The 23,778-nt window shown below is 47.6% G+C and overlaps 1 protein-coding gene across 1 annotated transcript; it reads left to right on the forward strand.

Moving 5' to 3' along the window:
* Positions 1-10,487: 10,487 nt before the first annotated feature.
* LOC147972805 (uncharacterized) lies at positions 10,488-11,764 on the forward strand. The gene is made up of 2 exons (XM_087523694.1): positions 10,488-10,520; positions 10,658-11,764. The coding sequence occupies exons 1-2, from the start codon at positions 10,488-10,490 to the stop codon at positions 11,762-11,764; spliced, it is 1,140 nt and encodes a 379-aa protein (XP_087379820.1).
* The last annotated feature ends 12,014 nt before the right edge of the window (positions 11,765-23,778 follow it).

A 23,778-nucleotide genomic window follows, 5' to 3' on the forward strand; every position in this document is an offset into this window, starting at 1 on the left:
GCTGTTAGGCACTATCAACCCTAACCAAGGACGAGACTCGACCTAGCATGCATGCTATAACCCCGGGGTGTCAGCGCTTCATTTACTTGTGCTCAGGGTCTGCGGCTGGCTCTGTACAAAGGATTACATGCAACAGCGGCAAGACTTGTACAGAAGGGTGGTTGCCGGACAGGGTCCGACAACCGCGCCTTACGGGTAAAACTTACGAAGATGCTCGATGTTCCAGGAGTTGCTCACTGGTACGCCATCTTCGGTCTCAAGGCGGACAGCGCCAGGCCTTGTGACTCGCTTCACCCGGTAAGGGCCTTCCCACTTCGGCGTCAACTTGTTGGAATTCTTGGCGGACTGAACGCGCCGAAGAACAAGGTTGCCTTCCTCGAGACTCCTGGCATTGACTCTGCGGCTATGGTAGCGACGCAGAGCTTGCTGGTAGCGAGCAGCTCGCACAGCAGCCTGGAGACGGTCTTCCTCAAGGAGCAGCGCGTCATCTTGCCGCAACTGCTCTTGCTCGAGCTCATCATAAGCGAGCACTCGAGGTGACCCGTATACGAGTTCCGTGGGGGTAACTGCCTCTGCTCCATAGACTAGAGCAAAGGGTGTCTGTCCAGTGGCTCGATTTGGCGTCGTCCTGATCGACCAAAGAACCACCGGCAGCTCCTCGATCCAGTTTCTTCCGCACTTGTGCAGCCTGTCGAAAGTTCTGGTCTTGAGCCCACGCAGCACTTCAGCATTTGCCCTCTCCGCTTGACCGTTGCTTCTCGGGTGAGCAACAGAAGCGAAACAGACCTTGGCGCCAAGATCTTGGACGTACTGCATGAAGGTGCGGCTCGTGAATTGTGTACCGTTGTCGGTGATTATCCTGTTAGGGATCCCGAAGCGGCAAACAATCGACCTAAAGAACTTGACGGCTGACTGTGCGGTCACCTTCCTCACTGGTTCCACTTCCGGCCACTTTGTGAACTTGTCGATTGCAACGTACAAGTACTCAAAGCCCCCGATAGCTCGGGGAAAGGGGCCGAGGATGTCGAGCCCCCAGACCGAAAATGGCCAGGATAAAGGGATCGTCTGGAGAGCTTGAGCTGGCTGGTGTATCTGCTTGGAATGGAACTGGCACGCTTCACACTTGGTTACTTGTGCAGTTGCATCCTGGAGGGCTGTTGGCCAGAAGAAACCTTGCCGGAATGCTTTGCCGACAAGTGCTCTTGCGCCAATGTGGTGACCACATATGCCTCCGTGTATCTCTGCCAGCAGCTTTTGTCCGTCTTCCCGGTGAATACACTTCAATTTCACACCGTTGAGTCTTTTTCTGTAGAGTGTCTTGTCGATAAACTGGTACATACTTGACTGCCGGGCTACTCTTTCCGCTTCTTCTTGCTCTTCGGGAAGTTCTCCTGTCTGAAGGAAACGGACAATCTGCTGCGCCCATGTTGGAGCTTGTGGCTCGACAACAAGGACTAAAGGCAACTCTGCTGCTGCGGGAACATCCGCTTCTACGGCAAGAACCTGCGGCTCTGCCGGAGCTTGACATTCCCCGACAAGCTTGCCGGGGCAAAACTTGTCGGGAGCTTCTGCTTCAACGGAACAAGCCCTAGGGCTTGCCGGAGCATCTTGCTCCTCAGCGCTCTTGGTGTTGATCTTGGGGACTGCTACGGGAACATCCGCTTCTACGGCGAGAAGCTGCGGCTCTGCCGGAGCGTGACGTTCCCCGGCAAGCTTGCTGGAGCAAAACTTGTCGGGAGCTTCTGCTTCAACGGAACAAACCCTAGGGCTTGCCGGAGCATCTTGCTCCTCAGCGCTCTTGGTGTTGATCTTGGAGACCTTCTTGGCGGCGGCTTCGGGAAGCTCTACCGGCAAATAGTCACCAGAAACCAACTTCCTCTTCTTGCTCTGTCCAGTTGATGGCGTTACGGACGGCTGAGTCAGCTTGAGCACAAAGATCCCTGGTTCCACAGGTAACTTAAGTGCAGCACACTTTGACAGGCCGTCTGCAATGGCGTTCTGAGCTCTTGGAACATGCTCCATTTGTAGGCCGTCAAAGTGCTCTTCTAGCTTTCTCACTTCGTCAACGTAAGCTTCCATCAACAGACTCTGATAATTCTTGTTTACTTGGCGGACGACAAGCTGTGAGTCACCCCTGACAATGAGCTTCTTGATCCCAAGGTCTGTCGCGATCCTGAGACCGGCAAGCAATCCCTCATACTCTGCAGTATTGTTTGTTGCTTGCTCCTTGGGAAAGTGCATCTGGACTACGTACTTGAGGTGCTCTCCGGTGGGTGCGATAAGCAGCACGCCAGCACCGGCGCCTTGCAGCGAGAAGGCACCATCAAAGTACATCAGCCACTCTTTGCTTGCTTCCTTGTCGGGGATGCTCGTTTCTAGAATTTCTTCATCTGGTGTTGGCGTCCATTCTGCTATAAATTCTGCCAATGCTCTGCTCTGGATAGTTGAAGTACTTTCAAACTTGAGGCCAAAGCTTGACAGTTCCAGTGCCCACTCAACAATCCTGCCTGTCGCTTCTGGATTCTGCAGTATCCTCTTCAGCGGAAAGCGAGTGACGACTGTGATCTCATGTGCTTGGAAGTAATGGCACAGCTTTCTCGAGGCCATGAGAAGGCCGAAAAGCAATTTCTGCACACCAGAATACCTTGACCTAGCCCCCTGCAGGAGGGAACTGACAAAGTAAACTGGGCGCTGCACCATTTTCTTCCATGTCTCCTCGTGCATCTGCGCAGATCCATCTTTGTCGGGGCCAGAGCTTGTCGGGGAAGCCCCCTGCTTGTCGCTGGATGCGCTTGCCGCGGTTGCTGGCTCATCATCTGCCTCCCTCTCTGCTACTAACGCAGCACTAACCACTTGATTGGTTGCCGCTATGTACAGCAGCAACTTCTCTTATGGCTTAGGTGCGACAAGTATTGGAGGGGAGGACAGGTATCTCTTCAGGTCTTGCAGCGCAGCCTCCGCTTCCGGAGTCCATTTCATTGGACCTGCCTTTTTCAATAATTTGAAAAACGGCAGGGCGCGCTCAGCAGACCGAGAGATAAACCTGCTGAGAGCAGCCACGCAACCGGCAAGTTTCTGTACATCCTTGACGCGCTTTGGTGCTTCAATCTGCTCAATGGCCTTGATCTTGTTGGGATTGGCTTCAATTCCCTGCAGAGACACGAAGAACCCGAGAAGCTTGCCGGAGGGAACTCCAAACACACACTTCTCTGGGTTGAGCTTGAGGCTGATCTTGCGCAGATTTGCAAAGGTCTCGTCTAAGTCTTGAATCAGGGTTGCTCTGTCCTTGCTCTTGACCACTATATCATCCATGTAGGCTTCCACATTTCTGTGTATTTGTGGCTCAAGAGCAACATGGACCACTCTTGCAAATGTCGAACCAGCATTTTTTAATCCGAAAGGCATCCGTACGAAGCAGTACGTGCCACATGGAGTAATAAATGCGGTCTTCTCCTCATCCTCTTCTGCCATGAAGATCTGATGATACCCTGAGTATGCGTCAAGAAATGAAAGCAAATCACACCCGGCTGTGGAGTCAACAATCTGGTCAATGCGCGGCAAAGGAAATGGGTCTTTGGTACAAGCTTTGTTAACATCGGTAAAATCGATGCAAAGTCTCCATTTCCCGTTTGCCTTGTGCACGACTACAGGATTGGCCAACCACGTGGGATGGAGCACTCCTCTGACAAGGCCTGCTGCTTCCAGTTTCTTGATCTCTTCTGCAATGAATTCTTGGCGCTCCACTGCCTGCTTCCTGACTTTCTGCTTGACAGGCCGCGCATGAGGACAAACGGCAAGGTGGTGCTCAATCACTTTCCTGGGAACACCGGGGATGTCAGACGGTTGCCACGCAAACACGTCGACATTCGCCCGCAGGAAAGCAACGAGCGCGCTTTCCTATTTAGGGTCGAGAGCGGCACTGATGGTGAAGGTACCACCAGTGCCGTCCTCCTTGGCGGACACCTTTTTCGTCTCTGGCGGAGCTGCCATCGTCTTCTTGTACTTGCCGGTGGAGCTCGATGGTGCGTCCTCGACGGCAGCGCAGCACTCCGAAGAGGTGCGCTTGCCGGAGTGGGCATCGGAACTCTTGCCGGGTGCGTCCTCGACGGCAGCGCAGCACTCCGAAGAGGTGCGCTTGCTGGAGTGGGCATCAGAACTCTTGCCGGGTGCGTCCTCGACGGTAGCGCAGCACTCCGAAGAGGTGCGCTTGCCGGAGTGGGCATCAAAACCCTTGCCGGACTTGGTATTCTTCCCCCCGGGAGCTTCAGCGGCAAGTGGATTGCGATCTGCCGTGGCTGCTGCTTCCTGGTAGATCTTGTCGGCACAGATAAGAGCATCCTTCTTGTCGCCAGGGACAGAAATGACGCTTATCGGGCCTGGCATCTTCAGCACGTTATATGCGTAGTGAGAGGCTGCCATGAACTTGGCGAGTGCTGGACGGCCAAGTATCCCATTGTAAGGCAATGGGATGTCAGCAACATCAAATGTGACCCTCTCAGTCCTGAAGTTCAGCTCGCTGCCAAATGTTACCGGCAGCGTGACCTTCCCCTTCGGCTTGCTCCTTCCCGGGTTGATTCCTTGGAATGTGTCGGTCTCTTCGAGCTCGATGTCAGGGATTTGGAGTTTCTGGAGCACAGCGGAGGAGATCAGGTTCAAGCCGGCCCCGCCGTCAACTAACATCTTAGTGACTTTGAGGTTGCGGATAGTTGGTGAAACCAACATCGGCAGGCACCCGACCGCGGTTGTGCGATCAGGGTGGTCCTCAATGTCAAAGATGATAGGCGTGCTGGACCATTTCAGAAGCTTGCGCGATTCGACAGGTGGTTCCGCTGCATTGACTTCCCGTGCCCACTGCTTGAGTTGGCGGTGTGAAATGTGCAGAGAAGCACCGCCGTCAACGCACAAGACCTCTGTGGCTTTCTGAAACTCCTGTTCACTGGTCTCAACATCATCCATGTCTTCGTCGTCGTCATCTTCATCGTTGTCGCGGCCGCGGGGAGGCCTGTCTCCTCTTGGCCTTGCCGCGGCGTCCTCCCCGTCCGGCGCGTTTCTTGCCGGATTCTTCAGCACCCCCTTGGGCCCTCTCCTTGTCGCGCCGCTCGTACTCAGCTCTTTGCTGCTGGACAAGCTGCTCGACTTTCTTGCAGCTCCGGAGATCATGGCCCTTGGTGCGGTGAATCTTGCAGTATTGATTGTCGGAGCCGTCCTGCTTGTCGGCGGCCGCCGCAGCCTGGCAGTTGGTGCATGCGGCAACCTCCTTGCCGGAGCTACCGACCTTGGCTCGCTTGGCGCCGCCGTCGCTGCTGGACTGCTCAACGACCAGCACCTCTTTGTTCTGCTTCTTCCTGTTGTTGCGCCGCCGGTTTTTCCTTGCCGGGGCGGCATCCTCGCTGTCAGATCCCCCTGCTCCAGTGCTTTCTCCGGGGAATTTCCTCCCTTCCTCAGCGCGTGCACACTTGTCGGCCAGGGCATATAGCTCGCTGACGTCCCGAATCTTGCACATCGCCATCTCCTCCCGCATCCTGCGGTTACGCACGTTCTGATGGAACGCGCTGATTACCGCGGCAGGGTGGATATTTGGGATGTTGTGCTGTACACGGCTGAACCTCTGGATATACTTGCGCAGGGGCTCTCCTTCCTTCTGGACGAGTAGGTGAAGATCGCTCTCTTGGCCATGAGGTTTGTGGCCGCCTGTGAAGGCGCCGACAAACTGATGGCATAGATCAGCCCAGGAGGATATGGAGTTGTCCGGCAAGTGCATGAGCCAGGACCTGACGTTGGGCTTGAGCACCAACGGGAAGTAGTTGTCAAGGATCTTATCGTTCCGCCCCCCAGCAGCCTGCACCGCGATGGTGTAGATGCTCAGGAACTCCGATGGATGCGACTTGCCGTCGTACTTCTCGGGTACATCTGGTTTGAAATTCTTCGTACTGGGCCACTGGACTTGCCGCAGCTCACGAGTGAACGCAGGGCAACCTACCGCGTACGGCAAGTCGCCTGGCTCCTCCGGCGCATGCATGTCAATAGAGGGCCCAGCGCGCTGGTCTGATTGACGCCGCGCTTCTCTCCGGCGCTCGATGCGAGTACGAGCGTCTTCTTGTTGTCGTTCTTGAAGAACTTGGCGCTGATCGCGACGAGCTCGCGGATCTGACGACGCGGTGGAGTCGCTGTCGAGATGGACCCGGCGAGTCGACGATCTTGGCCTTCGGGGTGGAGAGTGCACAGTAGTTGCACCCCCACCAGTCTTGTCGTCTCTGGCTCGTGCCTGGCTGGCTTGCCGCGGCTGAGACGCGCTCGGCTGCCGTGGAGTGTCGCCGTTGGCGAAGCCGATGAGACTCTGGATAGTGGCCCTCCAGTCGTCGACCTTGTCCGCCGCTGGAGGGTAGTCTAGGAGCAGTTGAGCTCGCGCCAAAGCTTCTGTTGCGGTGGCGGGTGGCGGTGGCGAACGGTGCGAGGAGCAGGATATGCTCGGACTTCTAACTACGTTAGAAGGAGCAGTATCTCGTCCAGGCGACCGTGTCTCGCTCGCGCCAGCAGGTTGACGTGCATGGTGGTCCTGAGCGCTCCGAGATCCACCAGCTCGATCTTGATCTAGCGAACGCATGGTACCGTGAGTACCATGACGCCGCCGGTCCCGCGCCTCCTGAGATGGGCGCGGTGCATGCACGGACGCCGAGGTCTTGGAGTGTGCCCGGTCATTGTGGGAGCCGGCTACGCCGCCGATGGGCAGCGCAGCCTTGTCCTGGGACCTGGCAGCACCGTGAGTTCCCTCGTCGACGCGTGTCCTTCCGCCGGTGCCTGCCCCACCAACCATTTGCTCCGGCGGTGGCTGGCTCGGCGCGGACGGAGCAGCTGCCTCCGAAACTTTCTTCTTCGGCGGCATGTTGATGAAGATCTAGCTCGCAAGAACGCCGGATCTGGTTCACACCACTTCGACGCCCCTACCTGGCGCGCCAGAGATGCCGGGGTTGCTGATCCACGGGCACCTATGGGACCGGCGGACCGGGTCCCTTTCGGTTCGGCCGGGGCGGAGGTCGCGCAAAGAGCAGATCGAGGTGATGCACGCGAGCGATTTACCCAGGTTCGGGCCGCACGGATGCGTAAAACCCTACTCCTGCTTTGTGGTTTTGTATTGATTTCTAGCTCGGGAGCGCGGAGTGCTACAGTACACACCGGCGGCTAGCAAGACCGAGCGTGAGTGGACGAACTGGCTAACCCCCCCCCCCCTCGTTGCATACGGGCCTCCTTTTATATGCTCAAGGGGTTACCGACATGGCAACGGAGGTAAAGGGCAAAAATGGAAAGGTGTTGTGGTAGGTACATCTACCTGCTACAGTGTTATCATACCTAACCCTGGCGGCAGGGGACAAGGGCATTAATTGCCCGTCTGTGTCGCCTAAACAGTACCGAAAGGGACCGCTAGGGACGCCACCGTTTGCCACGATGGTTATCTTGTCAGCGCCTGCTTGCCACCTCGCACCCCTAGCTGCACGGCCCCCTGCCACGTGTGCTTGGGAGGGTCCTAGAGCGACACGTTGGCAGGTGTGCTGGAGCGCGGGCACGAAGTGGGAGTTTCCCGCGGCAAGCTCCTTGCCGCGGTCGTCGTCTTGTCGTGTTCGGGAGCTTGTCGCTCGCCGGGCCTTGCCAGGACGCGCGGCGTGTCGCGGCAAGTCTTCTTGGTATGCCTTGGTCGGCCTTCCCGGCAAGCTCCTCTTGCCGGGGTCTTGTCTCCTTCCCGGCAAGCTTCTCTTGCCGGGGCCTTGGTTTGAGTACTTTGTTCTTGAATGGTCTTCAATGTAGCCGCGGAGGGTCTTGGCGGTCACTCGGCAAGCCTTGCCGCGGGATGTTGCGACTGCCCGTGCACAAGTTCGGGGTACTAGGGTACCCCTACTCTAGTACACCGACAGACGGGGTCCCTCCCGGGCGCGTGGGGTTTCCGGTCCTGAAAAGCACCCGCCGGATTGCTTGCGTACCGCGCTTCCGGACGGGTCTCCTTCGACGTGAGCTGCGGTGCATCACCCTCGGCGTTGGAGGTACACGGTGAAGTGTTCGTGTGCGAACACACTTTTTGGCGACTCCGCTGGGGAAGAAAGATCAAGAATCATCATCAACCATGTCTAATCTCCCCAAGCCCTCAGAAGTTGACGCCGATAACATCATTAAGCCCGGTCTTGATGAACTATCGGATGAACATCGCTAAGCCTACGAAGCGCGCAAGAAGCAGCGTGAAGAGGCTTTTGTGGCGCTCAAGAAGAAGCGCGAGGAGGAGGATTTGGAAGCGTTTCTTTCAAGTTTCAAGAAGGACCGTCAAGGCAACATCACTCCGGTTGGAAACACCAATTTTCCTCCCCTCATCGACGAACAAGATCTAATCACTGCGAGTAAAGTTTTTTCTCCAGAGCAAGTGGCTGTGATTGAAAGTCTTGTTAGTAAGGGTACTGTGATGGCATACAATTCTTTTGTGGCTAGTGCTAATGCTCAGAAAAATATGCCTCCATCATCTAGTGGTACTGTTGGTATATCTGAAAACCCTAGTCCAATTTTACCTATTTCATCGGCACCACCTATGCAACAACAATATAATATGCCGTTGAATTTTTACCCTACTCAAACCAACCAGCTTGTGGCTACACCTACATACTCTAATCCTATTATGAGTGTGCCCAATTCGGCGTCAACGCTGAATCACTTTGTCACACCACCCATAGGCGCAGGCATGTTTGGTCTTCCGCCAAATTATGGTTCGGCGCCCATCCCACAAGTTGCACCAATAGCTAGTACTCAGGTTGCTCCTATGTCATTGCCACAAACATCTTCATCTACCTCGGATCCAATTTTAGCTAAATTAAGGGAGGATTTGCATAAGATGTTTCTAGAAACTTTTAGAAACGAGCCGAAAGTAAAGAGTCGTGTGTACCAAAAGCCTTATCCTGAACACTTCGATGCAATTTCTTACCCTCAAGGTTATAAGGTTTCTGATTTTGTTAAATTTAGTGGTGAGGGTAGGAAAACAACTTGGGAGCATGTGAGTCAGTATCTAGCACAGTTGGGTGAAGCAGGTTCCATAGAAGAATTGGAAGTGCGTTTATTTCCGTTATCTTTAACTGGTACCGCATTTTCATGGTTTGCTGCTTTACCACATGGCTCAATTCTCTTATGGTCGCAATTAGAGCAAAAGTTTCATGGTCACTTTTATAGCGGCGATAATGAGCTAAAGTTGTCACATCTTACATCGGTTAGGCAGAAACATGATGAATCGGTCACCGATTATGTCAAGAGGTTTAGAGATATAAAAAATCGATGTTATAGCTTAGTGATAACTGAGAGAGACTTGGCAGATCTTGTTCTTAATGGTTTGAAAACTCACATTAAAGAAAGGCTAGAAAGTTATGAGTTTTCGAGCATTAATCAAGTCTTACAAAAAGCTTTGGCCCAAGAGAGTCAAAGTAAAGAGGTCCATAGGTCTGCAACCGATCGTCCTAGAATGCATATGGTTGAACACAATGATGATAATTCGGACGATGAGGTTGATGTCTATACTACTGAATTTGTTTGGTCCTCAAAGGCCAAACCCTATATGTGCAATGCTCTTAAGCTGATTCGCAAGAATCGTGATGAGGAGATGAGGTTTACTTTTGATATATCAAAGTGTGATAAAATATTTGATGCTCTCTTGCAAGATAAGATGATTAGAATATCACACACCATACCGCCGTTTGAGGAGCTGAAACAGCGTGCTTATTGTAAGTACCATAATTCATTTTCTCATGCTACTAACGATTGCAATGTTTTTCGGCGACAGATACAATCGGCCATTAATGACGGACGATTGAATTTTGCTAAGATGCAAGTTGATAAGCAGCCCTTCCCCATAAACACCATAGACTTGGAAGGGAAGAAAATGTTAATTCGGCCTAACATAGCCGAATCCGCTAATAAAGATAATGTTGTTATTGGTGAACCCAGGAATAGCAAGGAGGGCGACAAGGTCTTGGGAAGAAAGATTGTGCTTGAGAAGCAACCCGATGGCAAGGAAGTGTTGAAGATCACTATAAAAAATGCTACACTCGGGGGGCAACCACAAGTACAAGAGGATGCTCATGTTAAATTGATCAAGCCCAAGAATTCAGAAGTTGGCAAGTGGAAAAAGAATGAAACTAAGAACAAGAGAATCAAGCCAACTTTTGATATGTTGCTATCCAAATATGCAAGTCAAGCGGCCGGTTCTAGCTCTAATCGGCTATCACATTCAAAGCGTTCAAGATTGCCTCCGGAGCAAGAGTTTCGACGATATGCAAGGCCATATGGGTCATGGGCACCGACACCATGGATGTCACAACCCTTCTATGCGCCATATTACATGAGAGGCTTCAGTGGAGGATGGGGGCAGCCCCCAATGGCTCCTTATGCTTTCCATATGGGGTGGGCAGCACCTAGAAGGCCTGCTCGCGAGAGGCTTTATTATCCCACACAAGGTCGTTTGAGCTATGGTGCTAACCGGCCAACAAAAATTTCTCCAAGTAAGGCCAATAAAAAAGTGTGGCGTGTTAAGTTATCTAATGCAGAAATTTCAGAATGCGACAAGCAAAAGGAGATCAAAAAGGCGATTGTTGGTAATCTGGCTACTTCTAATGGTGATATTGTTATTGTTCAGCAGGGTTCCATAGTTAGTGATCATGAGGCAAGCACAAGCAAGGCCAAACCAAGGGATCCCAAATATACTCAACCTAAGTGGTGTCCTCCCGGTTTAACCAAGACCATGAAAAGGAGATTACAACGCATGAGGAACCACGAGAAGGTAGAGCACAAAGAGGAGAGGCAAAGGGACGAATTGTTAAGTGAAATTCGGCCCATGGCACTCACAAAACAAGTGTGGAGGCCTAAACAAAAAGAAAACGCAGATGCTTCTACATTAGCTACAGTAACACATTCGCCACCAAAAGAGGATGATGCAACCCCTATTACATCATCCACACCACCTGAAACATCCCCTTCAATTGAGGAATCTTTGAGCCCAATATTCACATTGGGAGATGAAGATGAGATGGTGGATTACGAATCTACGCCGGTTCGGGAAGGTATGGATATTAATATGGTATATTACTTACCTGCCGAGTTTCGTGCTATATGTGAAGAAGGGGAGGTAGCCCAGCTGGATTTTGGTCCTAAGAATGCTATCTTCGAGAAGCCAAAAGAACCGGTGAAACACTTGAAGACATTGTACCTCAAAGGTCATATTAACGGATCGTCGGTTGCTAGGATGCTCATTGATGGTGGTGCTGTGGTAAATCTTATGCCCTACTCGGTCTTCAAGAAGTTGGGTTTAGATGATGATGCATTGATGAGGACCAATATGGTACTGAATGGATTTGAGGGTAAAGAAAAGACAGAGGCCAAAGGTGTGATGTGCATGGAACTCACCGTGGGAAGCAAAACTTTGGCCACCACATTCTTCATCGCCGAGGTGCAAGGTAACTATAATGTTATATTAGGCCGCGATTGGGTTCATGCTAACCAATGTGTGCCATCTACCATGCATCAATTCTTAATACAGTGGGTCGATGATGAGGTAGAAGTCATTCACGCGGATAATTCGGCTTGTGTTGCTTTGGCCGATGCATCGGTGGATTGGAATCATCCGGATGTTACTTTCTTAACAGGGTGTGACCTCTCGGAGTTTGATTTCCTTAGTGCTACGAGGAACGGGTTCATTCCCATCTCTTTAAAGCCGATTGGTGGTGATCGGTTCCAGGGTATGATGTAAACAAGAAGTTAAACATGGCCGATATACAAATTATCACCCTAAGCACATAAAATGGCCGATGGAGTGTTGACATCGTCCTTAATAAAAGCATCATGCAAGTTATTTTTCGGCACACAAGCTTTGCCGAAAAACAGGGGGGCATGTGTTGACACCATATTTTGGCACGGCCAAGAACTTAATTAAGATGGCCTCAAATGGAGAAGTGCTCAAAGTGAGAAAGTTCCGTATCGTAAAAAGGAAAAACTTTGATATTTGGGCCATAGACATCCGGTCTCATCTCTAAGGCCGAAGTTATGTTCGAAGTACTCAGATTTTGTATTCAGAACACTATTCGGCTGATTACACCTGCAAGATGGCTTCATATGGGAAAAGTTTCTACACGGATTGTCTTCGTCTCATCGAAACGATCGATTTTGATATAAAAATCGTTCAAATCCGAGTTCGTATGCAAAAGTTAGAGCAATCGGAGTGCAGCCCTGTCACGAGGCGAGATGTGGCGCGCCCCACCAGACACATGTCTGACGGGTAGCGCGAGGAGATAGCCTGTGTTGCGAGACAGATTTGACCCTCAAGATGATCTCTGATCAAAAACCCTTCAACATGAAAGTTGTTCGTCTCGTTGAAACAATCAAGATTGCTTTTGGGCTTGTTTTCATCCGAGATTGTTTACCACCGCAAAAAGGACCCGCAAGGTGCAGCCAGTTTAAACCGAACAGTTTTGGGAAGTTCGGATAAAACCAGTCCGAATTTGACTAGGGTTTTGGACGTGAATTGATGTGATTTTCTTGTAAGGAAAGCCTAGATAAATCCTTTGCTTGTACGGGAAGTCCAGCCCCCTCTTATATATGTTGGGGGTGACAGCCGATTGAAACAACACACAATCGCAAAACACATCTACTTTTTACCCTAGTTTTACATCCCTCCCTTGTTCTTTCTATCTCGTTCTTCGTTCGTTCTTCGTGTTGAAGGGCAGCGATCCTCGAGGCTCTAGGGGCGGGCGAACCGACCTAGGGCAGCCCATAGCCGCCGCACGTCCAGACGGGGTCCCTCCCGGGCGCGTGGGGTTTCGGGTCCTGAAAAGCACCCGCCGGATTGCTTGCGTACCGCGCTTCCGAACGGGTCTCCTTCGACGTGAGCTACGGTGCATCACCCTCGGCGTTGGAGGTACACGGTGACGTGTTCGTGTGCGAACACTCTTGAATAGATCGATCAGAAAGAATAACTTTGAGGTGGTTTCGTACCCTACAATAATATTTTCATTTGATCTCCGCTATTAGTGACTTTGGAGTGACTCTAAGTTGCACGTTGAGGGATTGTTATATGATCCAATTATGTAATTATTGTTGAGAGAATTTGCACTAGTGAAAGTATGAACCCTAGGCCTTGTTTCCTAGCATTGCAATACCCTTTACGCTCACTTTTACCACTTTCTACCTTGCTGTTTTTATATTTTCAAATTGCAAAAACCTATATCTACCATCCATATTGCACTTGTATCACCATCTCTTCGCCGAACTAGTGCACCTATATAATTGACCATTGTATTGGGTGTGTTGGGGACACAAGACACTCTTTGTTATTTGGTTGCAGGGTTGTTTGAGAGAGACCATCTTCATCGTACGCCTCCCACGGATTGATAAACCTTAGGTCATCCACTTGAGGGAAATTTGCTACTGTCCTACAAATCTCTGCACTTGGAGGCCCAACAACGTCTACAATAAGAAGGTTGTGTAGTAGACATCAAGCTCTTTTCTGGCGCCGTTGTCGGGGAGGTTAGAGTTTGAAGGTATATCTTTAGATCTTGAAATTGAATCTTTTAGTTTATTATTTTATCACTAGTTTAGTCCATGAAAGAAAACTACAAAAAATGGAATTGAGGGTACCTCATATGCTTCATCTTTTAATGTCTTTCGTGAGAATAAGGATTCCGATAATTGTGCTGAAGTGCTAGAAGAAGAAATCTATAAAATGTTCGGCACTAAATGTTTGAATGATGAGCATGATTGCAATGTTGTTAGTATGAATTCCTTGAATATCCATGATGCTAATGATATGCAAAGCCACAAGCTTGGGGATGCTATGTTTGATGAAGATGATATTTTTTGTCCCCCAAGTTTTGATGAGAATATTTATTATGATGATAGCATGCCTCCTATTTATGATGATTATGTTGATGAAAGTGGGTTTGGAAGAGTGTAAAATTTAGGAAGTAATGATCCCACTATTTTGGAGGGTGCTGAATCTTATTGTGATAATTATGAAAGTGGATTTGGAGAGGTCACGACTTTATTTAGTGATGAATCCACTATTTCGAAAGAGGTTCCAATTGATTATGAGAACAAAGTTGCTATCTATGATGATTATTGTGATGACATGTATGCTATGAAGAATAATGATAACCATGAAACTTGTCATCTTGATTCTAACTTTCAATTGGATTATGCCTCACATGATAGTTATTTTGTTGAGTTTGCTCCCACTACTATTTATAAGAAGAATTTTGCTTATGTGGAGAGTAATAAAAATTCTATGCTTGTAGATCATGAAAAGAATGCTTTATGTGATGGTTATATTGTTGAATTCATTCATGATTCTACTGAAAATTATTATGAGGGAGGAATATATGCTTGTATGAGTTGCAATAATATCAAGTTTCCTCTCTACATGTTGAAAATATTGAAGTTATGCTTGTTTTACCTTCCTATGCAAGTTGATTCTTGTTCCCATAAGTTGTTTGCTCACAAAATCCCTATGCATAGGAAGTGGGTTAGGCTTAAATGTGCTAGTTATATTCTTCATGATGCTCTCTTTATGTTTCAATTGTTATCTTTTATGTGAGCATCATTGAAATCAGCATGCCTAGCTAGGGGCGTTAAACGATAGCGCTTGTTGAGAGGCAACCCAATTTCATTTTTTGTTCTTTGCTTTTTGCTCCTATTTAGTAATGAATAATTCATTTAGCCTCTGTTTAAATGTGGTTTTATGTTTTAATTAGTGTTTGTGCCAAGTAGAACCTTTTGGAAGACTTGGGTGAAGTCTTTGCGATCTTGCTGTAAAAAACAGAAACTTTAGCACTCACGAGTTTTGCTGCCATTTTTTACTGGAGAGTTTGATTAGGTTGATTCTTTTTGAAGATGATTAATAGACAAATTCCTCATGTCCACCAATTTATTTCAGAATTGTTGGGGTTACATAAGTATACGTTTGATACAGATTACTACAGACTGTTCTGTTTTTGACAGATTCTGTTTTCATTGTGTTGTTTGCTTATTTTGATGAATCTATGAGTAGTATCGGAGGGTATGAACCATAGATAAGTTGTAATACAGTAGATATTACACCAATGTGAATTCATAATGAGTTCACAACAGTACCTAAGTGGTGATTTATTTTCTTAAACTAACGGAGCTTACGAGTTTTGTGTTAAGTTTTGTGTTGTGAAGTTTTCAAGTTTTGGGTAAAGATTCGATGGACTATGGAACAAGGAGTGGCAAGAGCCTAAGCTTGGGGATGCCCAAGGCACCCCAAGGTAATATTTAAGGACAAACAAGAGCCTAATCTTGGGGATGCCCCTGAAGGCATCCCCTCTTTCATCTACGCTCATCGGTAACTTTACTTGAGGCTATATTTTTATTCACCACATGATATGTGTTTTGCTTGGAGCGTCATTTTATTTTATTTTGTTTTGCTTGCTGTTTGAATAAAATACCAAGATCTGAAATTATTAAATGTTAGAGAGTCTTCACATAGTTGCACAATTATTCGACTACTCATTGATCTTCACTTATATCATTTGGAGTAGTTTGCCGTTTGCTCTAGTGCTTCACTTATATCCTTTTAGAGCACGACGGTGATTTTATTTTATATAAATTATTGATCTCTCATGCTTCACTTATATCATTTTGAGAGTATCTAAACAGCATGGTAATTTTCTTTGGTTATGAAACTAGTCCTAATATGATAGGCATCCAAGAGGGATATAATAAAAACTTTCAAATAAAGTGCATTGAATACTATGAGAAGTTTGATACTTGATAATTGGTTTGAGATATGAAGATGGTAATATTAGAGTTGTGCTAGTAGAGTAATTGTGAATTTGAGAAATACTTGTGTTGAGGTTTGCAAGTCTCGTAGCATATACGTATGGTAACCGTTGTGTGACAAATTTGAAGCATGAGGTGTTTCTTTGATTGCCTTACTTATGAGTGGCAGTCGGGAACGAGCAATGGTCTTTTCCTACCAATCTATCCCCCTAGTACCATGCGTGTAATGCTTAGGTTTTGATGAATTGTAGATTTTTGCAATAAGTATGTGAGTTCTTTATGACTAATGTTGAGTCCATGGATTATACGCACTCTCACCCTTCCATCATTGCTAGCCTCTTCGGTACCGTGCATTGCCCTTTCTCACCTTGAGAGTTGGTGCAAACTTCGCTGGTGCATCCAAAACCCGTGATATGATATGCTCTATAACACATAAGCCTCCTTATATCTTCCTCAAAACAGCCACCATACCTACCTATTATGGCATTTCCATAGCCATACAGAGATATATTGCCATGCAACTTTCCACCGTTACGTTTATTATGACTCGCTTCATCATTGTCATATTGCCATGCATGATCATGTAGTTGACATCGTATTTGTGGCAAGGCCACCATGCATAATTTATCATACATGTCACTCTTGATTCATTGCCCATCCCGGTACACCGCCGGAGGCATGCATATATAGTCATATTTTGTTCTAGTATCGAGTTGTAATCTTTGAGTTGTAAATAAATAGAAGTGTGATGATCATCATTGATAGAGCATTGTCCCAAAAAAAGGGAAAAAAGGAAGGCCAAAAAAAGGAAAGGCCAAATAAAAAAGGGGAAAGGCCAAAAAAAAAAGGAAAAAATATATAATAAGACGGGACAATGCTACCATCCTTTTTCCACACTTGTGCTTCAAAGTAGCACCATGATCTTCATGATAGAGAGTCTCTTGTTTTGTCACTTCCATATACTAGTGGGAATTTTTCATTATAGAACTTGCCTTGTATATTCCAACAATGGGCTTCCTCAAATGCCCTAGGTGTTCGTGAGCAAGCAAGTTGGATGCACATCCACTTAGTTTCTTTTGTTGAGCTTTCATACATTTATTGCTCTAGTGCATCCGTTGCATGGCAATCCCTACTCCTCGCATTGACATCAATTGATGGGCATCTCCATAGCCCGTTGATTAGCCACGTCAATGTGAGACTTTCTCCTTTTTTGTCTTCTCCACACAACCCCCATCATTATATTCTATTCCACCCATAGTGCTATGTCCATGGCTCACGCTCATGTATTGCGTGATAGTTCAAAAAAGTTTGAGACTACTAAAGTATGAAACAATTTCTTGGCTTGCCATCGGGGTTGTGCATGATGAGAGCATTTTTGTGTAACAAAAATGAAGCATAGCCAAACTATATGATTTTGTAGGGATAAGCTTTGGCGATGTTATTTTGAGAAGACATAATTGCTTAGTTAGTATGCTTGAAGTATTATTATTTTGATGTCAATATTAAACTTTTGTCTTGAATCTTATCGATCTGAATATTCTTGCCACAATAAAGAGAATTACATGGATAAATATGTTAGGTAGCATTCCACATCAAAAATTCTATTTTTATCATTTACCTACTCGAGGACGAGCACGAATTAAGCTTGGGGATGTTTGATACGTCTCCAACGTATCTATATTTTTTTATTGTTCCATGCCATTATATTATCAACCTTGGATGTTTTATATGCATTTACATGCTATTTTATATGATTTTGGGGAGTAACCTATTAACCTAGAGCCCAGTGCCAGTTTCTGTTTTTTCCTTTTTTTTGAGTATCGCAGAAAAGGAAAATCAAACGGAGTCCAATTGACCTGAAATTTCACGGAGATCATTTTTGGACCAGAAGAAGCCCAAGGAGTACCGGAGATGGGCCAGAAGAGTCCTGAGGCCACCATGAGGGTGGGGGCGCGCCCCCCTACCTTGTGGACGCCTCGGGGACCCCCTGACTTGTTCCCGACTCCAACACCTCTTATATAACCCAAAACTTCCAGAAAGAAACCTAAATCGGGAGTTCCGCCGCCGCAAGTCTCCATAGCCACCGAAAACCAATCTAGACCCGTTCTGGCACCCTGTTGGAGGGGGGATTCCATCTCCAGTGGCCATCTTCATCATCCCGGCGCTCTCCATGACGAGGAGGGAGTAGTTCTCCCTTGGGGCTGAGGGTATGTACTAGTAGCTATGTGTTTGATCTCTCTCTCTCTCTCGTGTTCTCGACTTGGCACGATCTTGATTTATCGTGAGCTTTACTATTATAGTTGGATCTTATGATGTTTCTCCCCCTCTACTCTCTTGTAATGGATTGAGTTTTCCCTTTGGAGTTATCTTATCGGATTGAGTCTTTAAGGATTTGAGAACACTTGATGCATGTCTTGCATGTGCTTATCTGTGGTGACAATGGGATATCACGTGATCCACTTGATGTATGTTTTGGTGATCAACTTGCGAGTTCCGTGACCTCGTGAACTTATGCATAGGGGTTGGCACACGTTTTCGTCTTGACTATCCGGTGGAAACTTTGGGGCACTCTTTGAAGTTCTTTGTGTTGGTTGAATAGATGAATATGAGATTGTGTGATGCATATCGTATAATCATACCCACGGATACTTGAGGTGACATTGGAGTATCTAGGTGACATTAGGGTTTTGGTTGATTTGTGTCTTAAGGTGTTATTCTAGTACGAACTCTAGGATATATTGAACGGAAAGAATAGCTTCGTGTTATTTTACTACGAACTCTTGAATAGGTCGATCAGAAAGAATAACTTTGAGGTGGTTTCATACCCTACAATAATCTCTTCGTTTGTTCTCCGCTATTAGTGACTTTGAAGTGACTCTACGTTGCACGTTGAGGGATTGTTATATGATCCAATTATGTTATTATTGTTCAGAGAACTTGCACTAGTGAAAGTATGAACCCTAGGCCTTGTTTCCTAGCATTGCAATACCATTTACACTCACTTTTACCACTTGCTACCTTGCTGTTTTTATATTTTCAGATTACAAAAACCTATATCTACCATCCATATTGCACTTGTATCACCATCTCTTCGCCGAACTAGTGCACCTATACAATTTACCATTGTATTGGGTGTGTTGGGGACACAAGAGACTCTTTGTTATTTGGTTGCAGGGTTGTTTGAGAGAGACCATCTTCATCCTATGCCTCCCACGGATTGATAAACCTTAGGTCATCCACTTGAGGGAAATTTGCTACTGTCCTACAAACCTCTACACTTGGAGGCCCAACGACGTCTACAATAAGAAGGTTGTGTAGTAGACATCACACCACTAAGGGAATCACAACATACATACCATCAAAATATCGAACACATATAAAATTCACATGATTACTTGCAACAAGATTTCTCTCGTGACCTCAAGAACAAAAGTAACTACTCACAAATGATAATCATGCTTAAGATCAGAAGGGTATTAAATAGCATAATGGATCTGAACATATAATCTTCCACCAAATGAACCATATAGTAATCAACTACAAGATGTAATCAACACTACTAGTCACCCACAAGTACCAATCTATAGTTCCGGTACAAAGATTGAACACAAGAGATGAACTAGGGTTTGAGAGGAGATGGTGTTGTTGAAGATGTTGATGGAGATTTCCCTCCCCAAGATGGGAGAGTTGTTGGTGATGATGATGACGATGATTTCCCCCTCCGAGAGGGAAGCTCCTCTGGCGAAATCGCTTCGCCGGAGGGCAAAAGTGCTCCTACCCAAGTTCCGCCTCGAGACGGTGGTGCCTCGCCCTGAAAGTCCTCTCCTTATTTTTCTAGGTAAAAATGACTTATATACCAGAAGAGGGGCACCGGAGGTGGGCCGAGGAGGGCATAACCCTCCAGGGCACGCCTAGGCTCCCTAGCACGCCCAGGTGGGTTGTGCCCACCTGGTGGGCCCCCTCTGGTACTTATTGGCTCCAATATTTCTTATATATTCCATAAAAAAATCTTCGTAAAGTTTCAGATCATTTGGAATTGTGAAGAATAGGTAGCCTCACGTAGCTTTTTCAGGTCCAGATTTCCAACTGCCGGAATTCTCCCTCTTTGTGTGTACCTTGCATATTATGAGAGAAAATTCATTAGAATTACTCCAAAATGCATTATTATGGATAAAAACAATATAAATAACAGTAGGAAAGCATGATGCAAAATGGACGTATCATCCATCCCATGAAAGAACATCAAACCCCGAACAAAGGGGTCCAGAGGAAATCCCAGCCCCACGATAAAGTGGGGGAGGAACACTACCCTCTCTCTTGGCTTGGGTGTGGGATGACCTGACCCTCCTCGGGGGCCCGGTGGGCGATATCGAACGATAAGTAGCCGACTCGCTTCAGCTACTCGATGTTGTTGTTGGTGACAATGGAGGCGTCCCACTTGCCGTTGGCACCAGATCTGGCCATGGCCGAAGCTAGGGAAGAGCTGGGAAGGGATTCACCACAGAGGAGTAAGGCAGGGCGCTGGAGCTCTGGAGATTGGAAAGGCAATATAGGGAGGTGGAAGAAGGCATAACATGGTAGCTATAGTTGTTCCCCTTTTTATAGGCCGCGAAGAAGCCAAGGGTTCCTTTTTCTCCACCACGGGCCTTTCCACTTCCCGATATACTCACGACGTTATGCACGGGTGGGACAATCGAAATCATTGATCATATCCCCGAAAAAAAGGGGCACAATCTCTGCCTTGATGAGACATGCCAATGGAGGGGCGTCCTCGAACCGCACATCAAGAACTTCCAACCATTCGGTGTTATGACCGGACGCGACCCTTCGTCAAAAAGTTTTCAGGTGAGCGCACTATTCACATTGGAACACTTTGGCCTTCAGGGCTAAGTAAAGATGATGCTCTAGGTACCAGGCACTACTCGACTCCAAACATGCACATGACAGAATGGAGAACTCGCCTCGCAAGCCGAAGACTGTGGGATATGGGGGTGCCGGTCACACCCTGGCATTGAAGGCTAGTTCAGGGGCTACTGAGGGAGTCCTAGATTAAGGGGTCTTCGGCCCGCCGGACCGTTGCTTATGGGCCAGACTGATGGGTTACTGTGAAGCCAAGCTGGGTCGTGGACCCGTGACTAGATAGGAGATCTTTAGAGCCGTGGTGTGACCTCCAAGTAATGATTTAACTTGATCTTTCCTTTGTTCTAACCGATCGTATGTAACCCTAACCCTACTGGTGTCTATATAAACCAAAGGATTTTAGTCTTTAGGGCTAGAGCAACATCCAATCCCTCATAAACCTAGGGTTTAGCTCGCCTGATCTCGAGGTAGATCAACTCTGTAATCATACTATACACATCAAATACAATCAAGCAGGATGTAGGGTTTTACCTCTTAGAGAGGGCCCGAACCTGGGTAAACACCGTGTTCTTCATCCCTTGTTCCCGATTGATCCTAGATCCACAGCTCGGGACCCCATACTTGAGATTCGCCGGTTTTGACACTGATAGTTGGCTCCCACATCCGTGCCCGCGGGTTGTTTCCGCTGTCCATAGACCGACGGACGGGTCAGGTTGGAGATGCCCTTAGGCAGCCAAAGGATAGGTGCTCCCATTAGCACTATATACAACCCATGAAATGTCCAAAGTTAAAAGGTGCAGTTCACATGTTAAAAGATACCCTTGTCCGGACGAAATATGGACGAAACATTTGATTTTAAAAGAGTCATACACGGGATAACAGACAAGAAGGTGCCCACAATGTCAAAGTGAGACTTGATAGGTTCCTGGCGGATCCGGTGTTTATGCAAACTTATGGCGCTACTAATGTGAGACATACTGTCTCCGCATTCAGACCATTGTATGTTGCCAGCAAGGATTAGGAGTCCATCTAACATTGCTGAGCAAGGACCAAAAAGTTTATGTATGAAAATACATGGGCTCGTGAAGAGTCGTATGACGATGCAGTGTAGGATGGTTAGACAAAGGGGGTGGGAGTAGCTGGTGTGGCCGGCATCAATTCGACACGGAATAACATGCAATCCCATCTCACTGACTGGAAGGACAAGAAATTTGGTAAAATTAAGAATAAAATAAAGAAGGTGAGGAAGGAGTTTGAGAAAGAGAAAGCTAGCTCGTTGTACAGAGGCTCATCCGAGAGGGAGCGAGTGTTAGCTAGACAATTGAATGAATTGCTGCTAAAGGAGGAGATCATGGCAAAACAGCGATCACGCGCTGATTGGCTTCGGGCTGGTGACCGCGACATGGGTTTCTTCCATGCTCAAACCTTAGCAAGGCGAACCTGTAATAGAATTGTTATTCTGGAAAAGGAAAATGGTTCTGTGTGTGAAAGCACATATGAAATACATAGTGAGGTGCATGCTTTTATGATGAATTGTATTTGGCTCAACAAGAGGTTGACATTGAAGTGGTGCTCCATCATGTTCCAAACAAGGTCAGCGCTAGCATGAACGAACGACTACTCCAGCCGTTTCAGGAGGACGAGGTGGATAGTCCGCTGTTCGTAACGGCGCCATCAAAATCGCTAGGCGTCGATGGATTTACTGCTGGATTCTACCAGCTGTCAGGAATCGTTGCATGGAAAACAAAAACAATTCTATGCACACGAAAGATCTATCCATGGATATGCATAGAAACAAGAGGGGGAGAGTGTGTCGTACCCTCATAGATCGTAAGCGGAAGCGTTTCACGACGCGGTTGATGTAGTCAAACTTTCTTCGCGCTCCAACCGATCTAGTACCGAACGCACGACACCTTCGCGTTCCGCACACGTTCAGCTCGGTGACGTCCTCCGCCTTCTTGACCGAGCAAGACGGCAAGGTAGTATATGAGTTCCGGCAGCACGATGGCGTGGTGACGGTGAAGGTGAAGCTATCTCCGCAGGGCTTCGCCTAAGCACTACGAAAATATGACCGGGGGTGTAAACGATGGAGGGGGGCACCGCACACGGCTCAGAAATTTTCTGTTGTGTGCTGGGCGCCCCCCTCCCACATATATATAGGTGGGAGGGTGGGAGGAGCAGCCAAAGGAGGCGCCCAAGTAGGAGGAATCCTACTTGGGGTCCCTCCCAAAACGCGCCCCCTTTCTTTATTTGGAGTGCGGGGAAAGGCAGGGGAAGGTGGCGCCCCCTTCCTTTCTCCCATGAGAGGGAAAGGCGGGAGGGGCAAACCCTCCCCCCTTTCCTTCCCTAGGTCTGGCCAAACAAGGGAAGGGTGCACCAGCCCCCTTGTTATCTGGTCTATCCCCTCCTTTCACCCATAAGGCCCATAACTTGCTGGGGGGGGAACCCCTTTCGGTGACCCGATTCCTTCCCGATACGTCCTGAAACACTTATGGTGTCCGAATACCATCGTCCTATATATCAATATTTACCTATCGACCATTTCGAGACTCCTCGTCACGTCTGTGGTCTCATCCGGGACTCCTAACAATATTCGGTCACCAAAACATATAACTCATATAACATTATATCGTCAACGAACGTTAAGCGTGCAGACCCTACGTGTTCGAGAACTATGTAGACATGACCGAGACACCTCTCTGTTCAATAACCAATAGCAAAACCTAGATGCCCATATTGGCTCCTACATATTCTATGAAGATCTTTATCGGTCAAACCGTTATGACAACATACGTAATTCCCTTTGTCCATCGGTATGTTACTTGACTGAGATTCGATTGTCGGTATCTTCATACCTAGTTCAATCTCGTTACCAGCAAGTCTCTTTAATCATTCCGTAATACATCACCTTGTGACTAACTCCTTAGTCATTTCCTTGCAAGCTTATGGTGTGTATTACCGAGAGGGCCCAGAGATACCTCTCCGATACTCGGAGTGACAAATCCTAATCTCGATCTATGCCAACTCAACAAACACCTTCGGAGATACCTGTAGAGCATCTTTATGATCACCCAATTACGTTGTGTTGTTTGATAACACACAAGGTATTCC

The sequence above is a fragment of the Triticum urartu genome, chromosome 5A (genome assembly GCF_056163025.1).
Source record: "Triticum urartu cultivar PI428250 chromosome 5A, HENAU_Tu73, whole genome shotgun sequence".
Classification (NCBI taxonomy): Eukaryota; Viridiplantae; Streptophyta; class Magnoliopsida; order Poales; family Poaceae; genus Triticum; species Triticum urartu.

Excerpts from the sequence above, each read along its gene's own strand:
- LOC147972805 (XM_087523694.1), top strand. The coding sequence starts at position 10,488 with ATGGTGCTAACCGGCCAACAAAAATTTCTCCAA. Across the intron at positions 10,521-10,657 it reads GCCAACAAAAATTTCTCCAA|GGTTCCATAGTTAGTGATCA; the intron begins GTAAGGCCAATA and ends ATTGTTCAGCAG.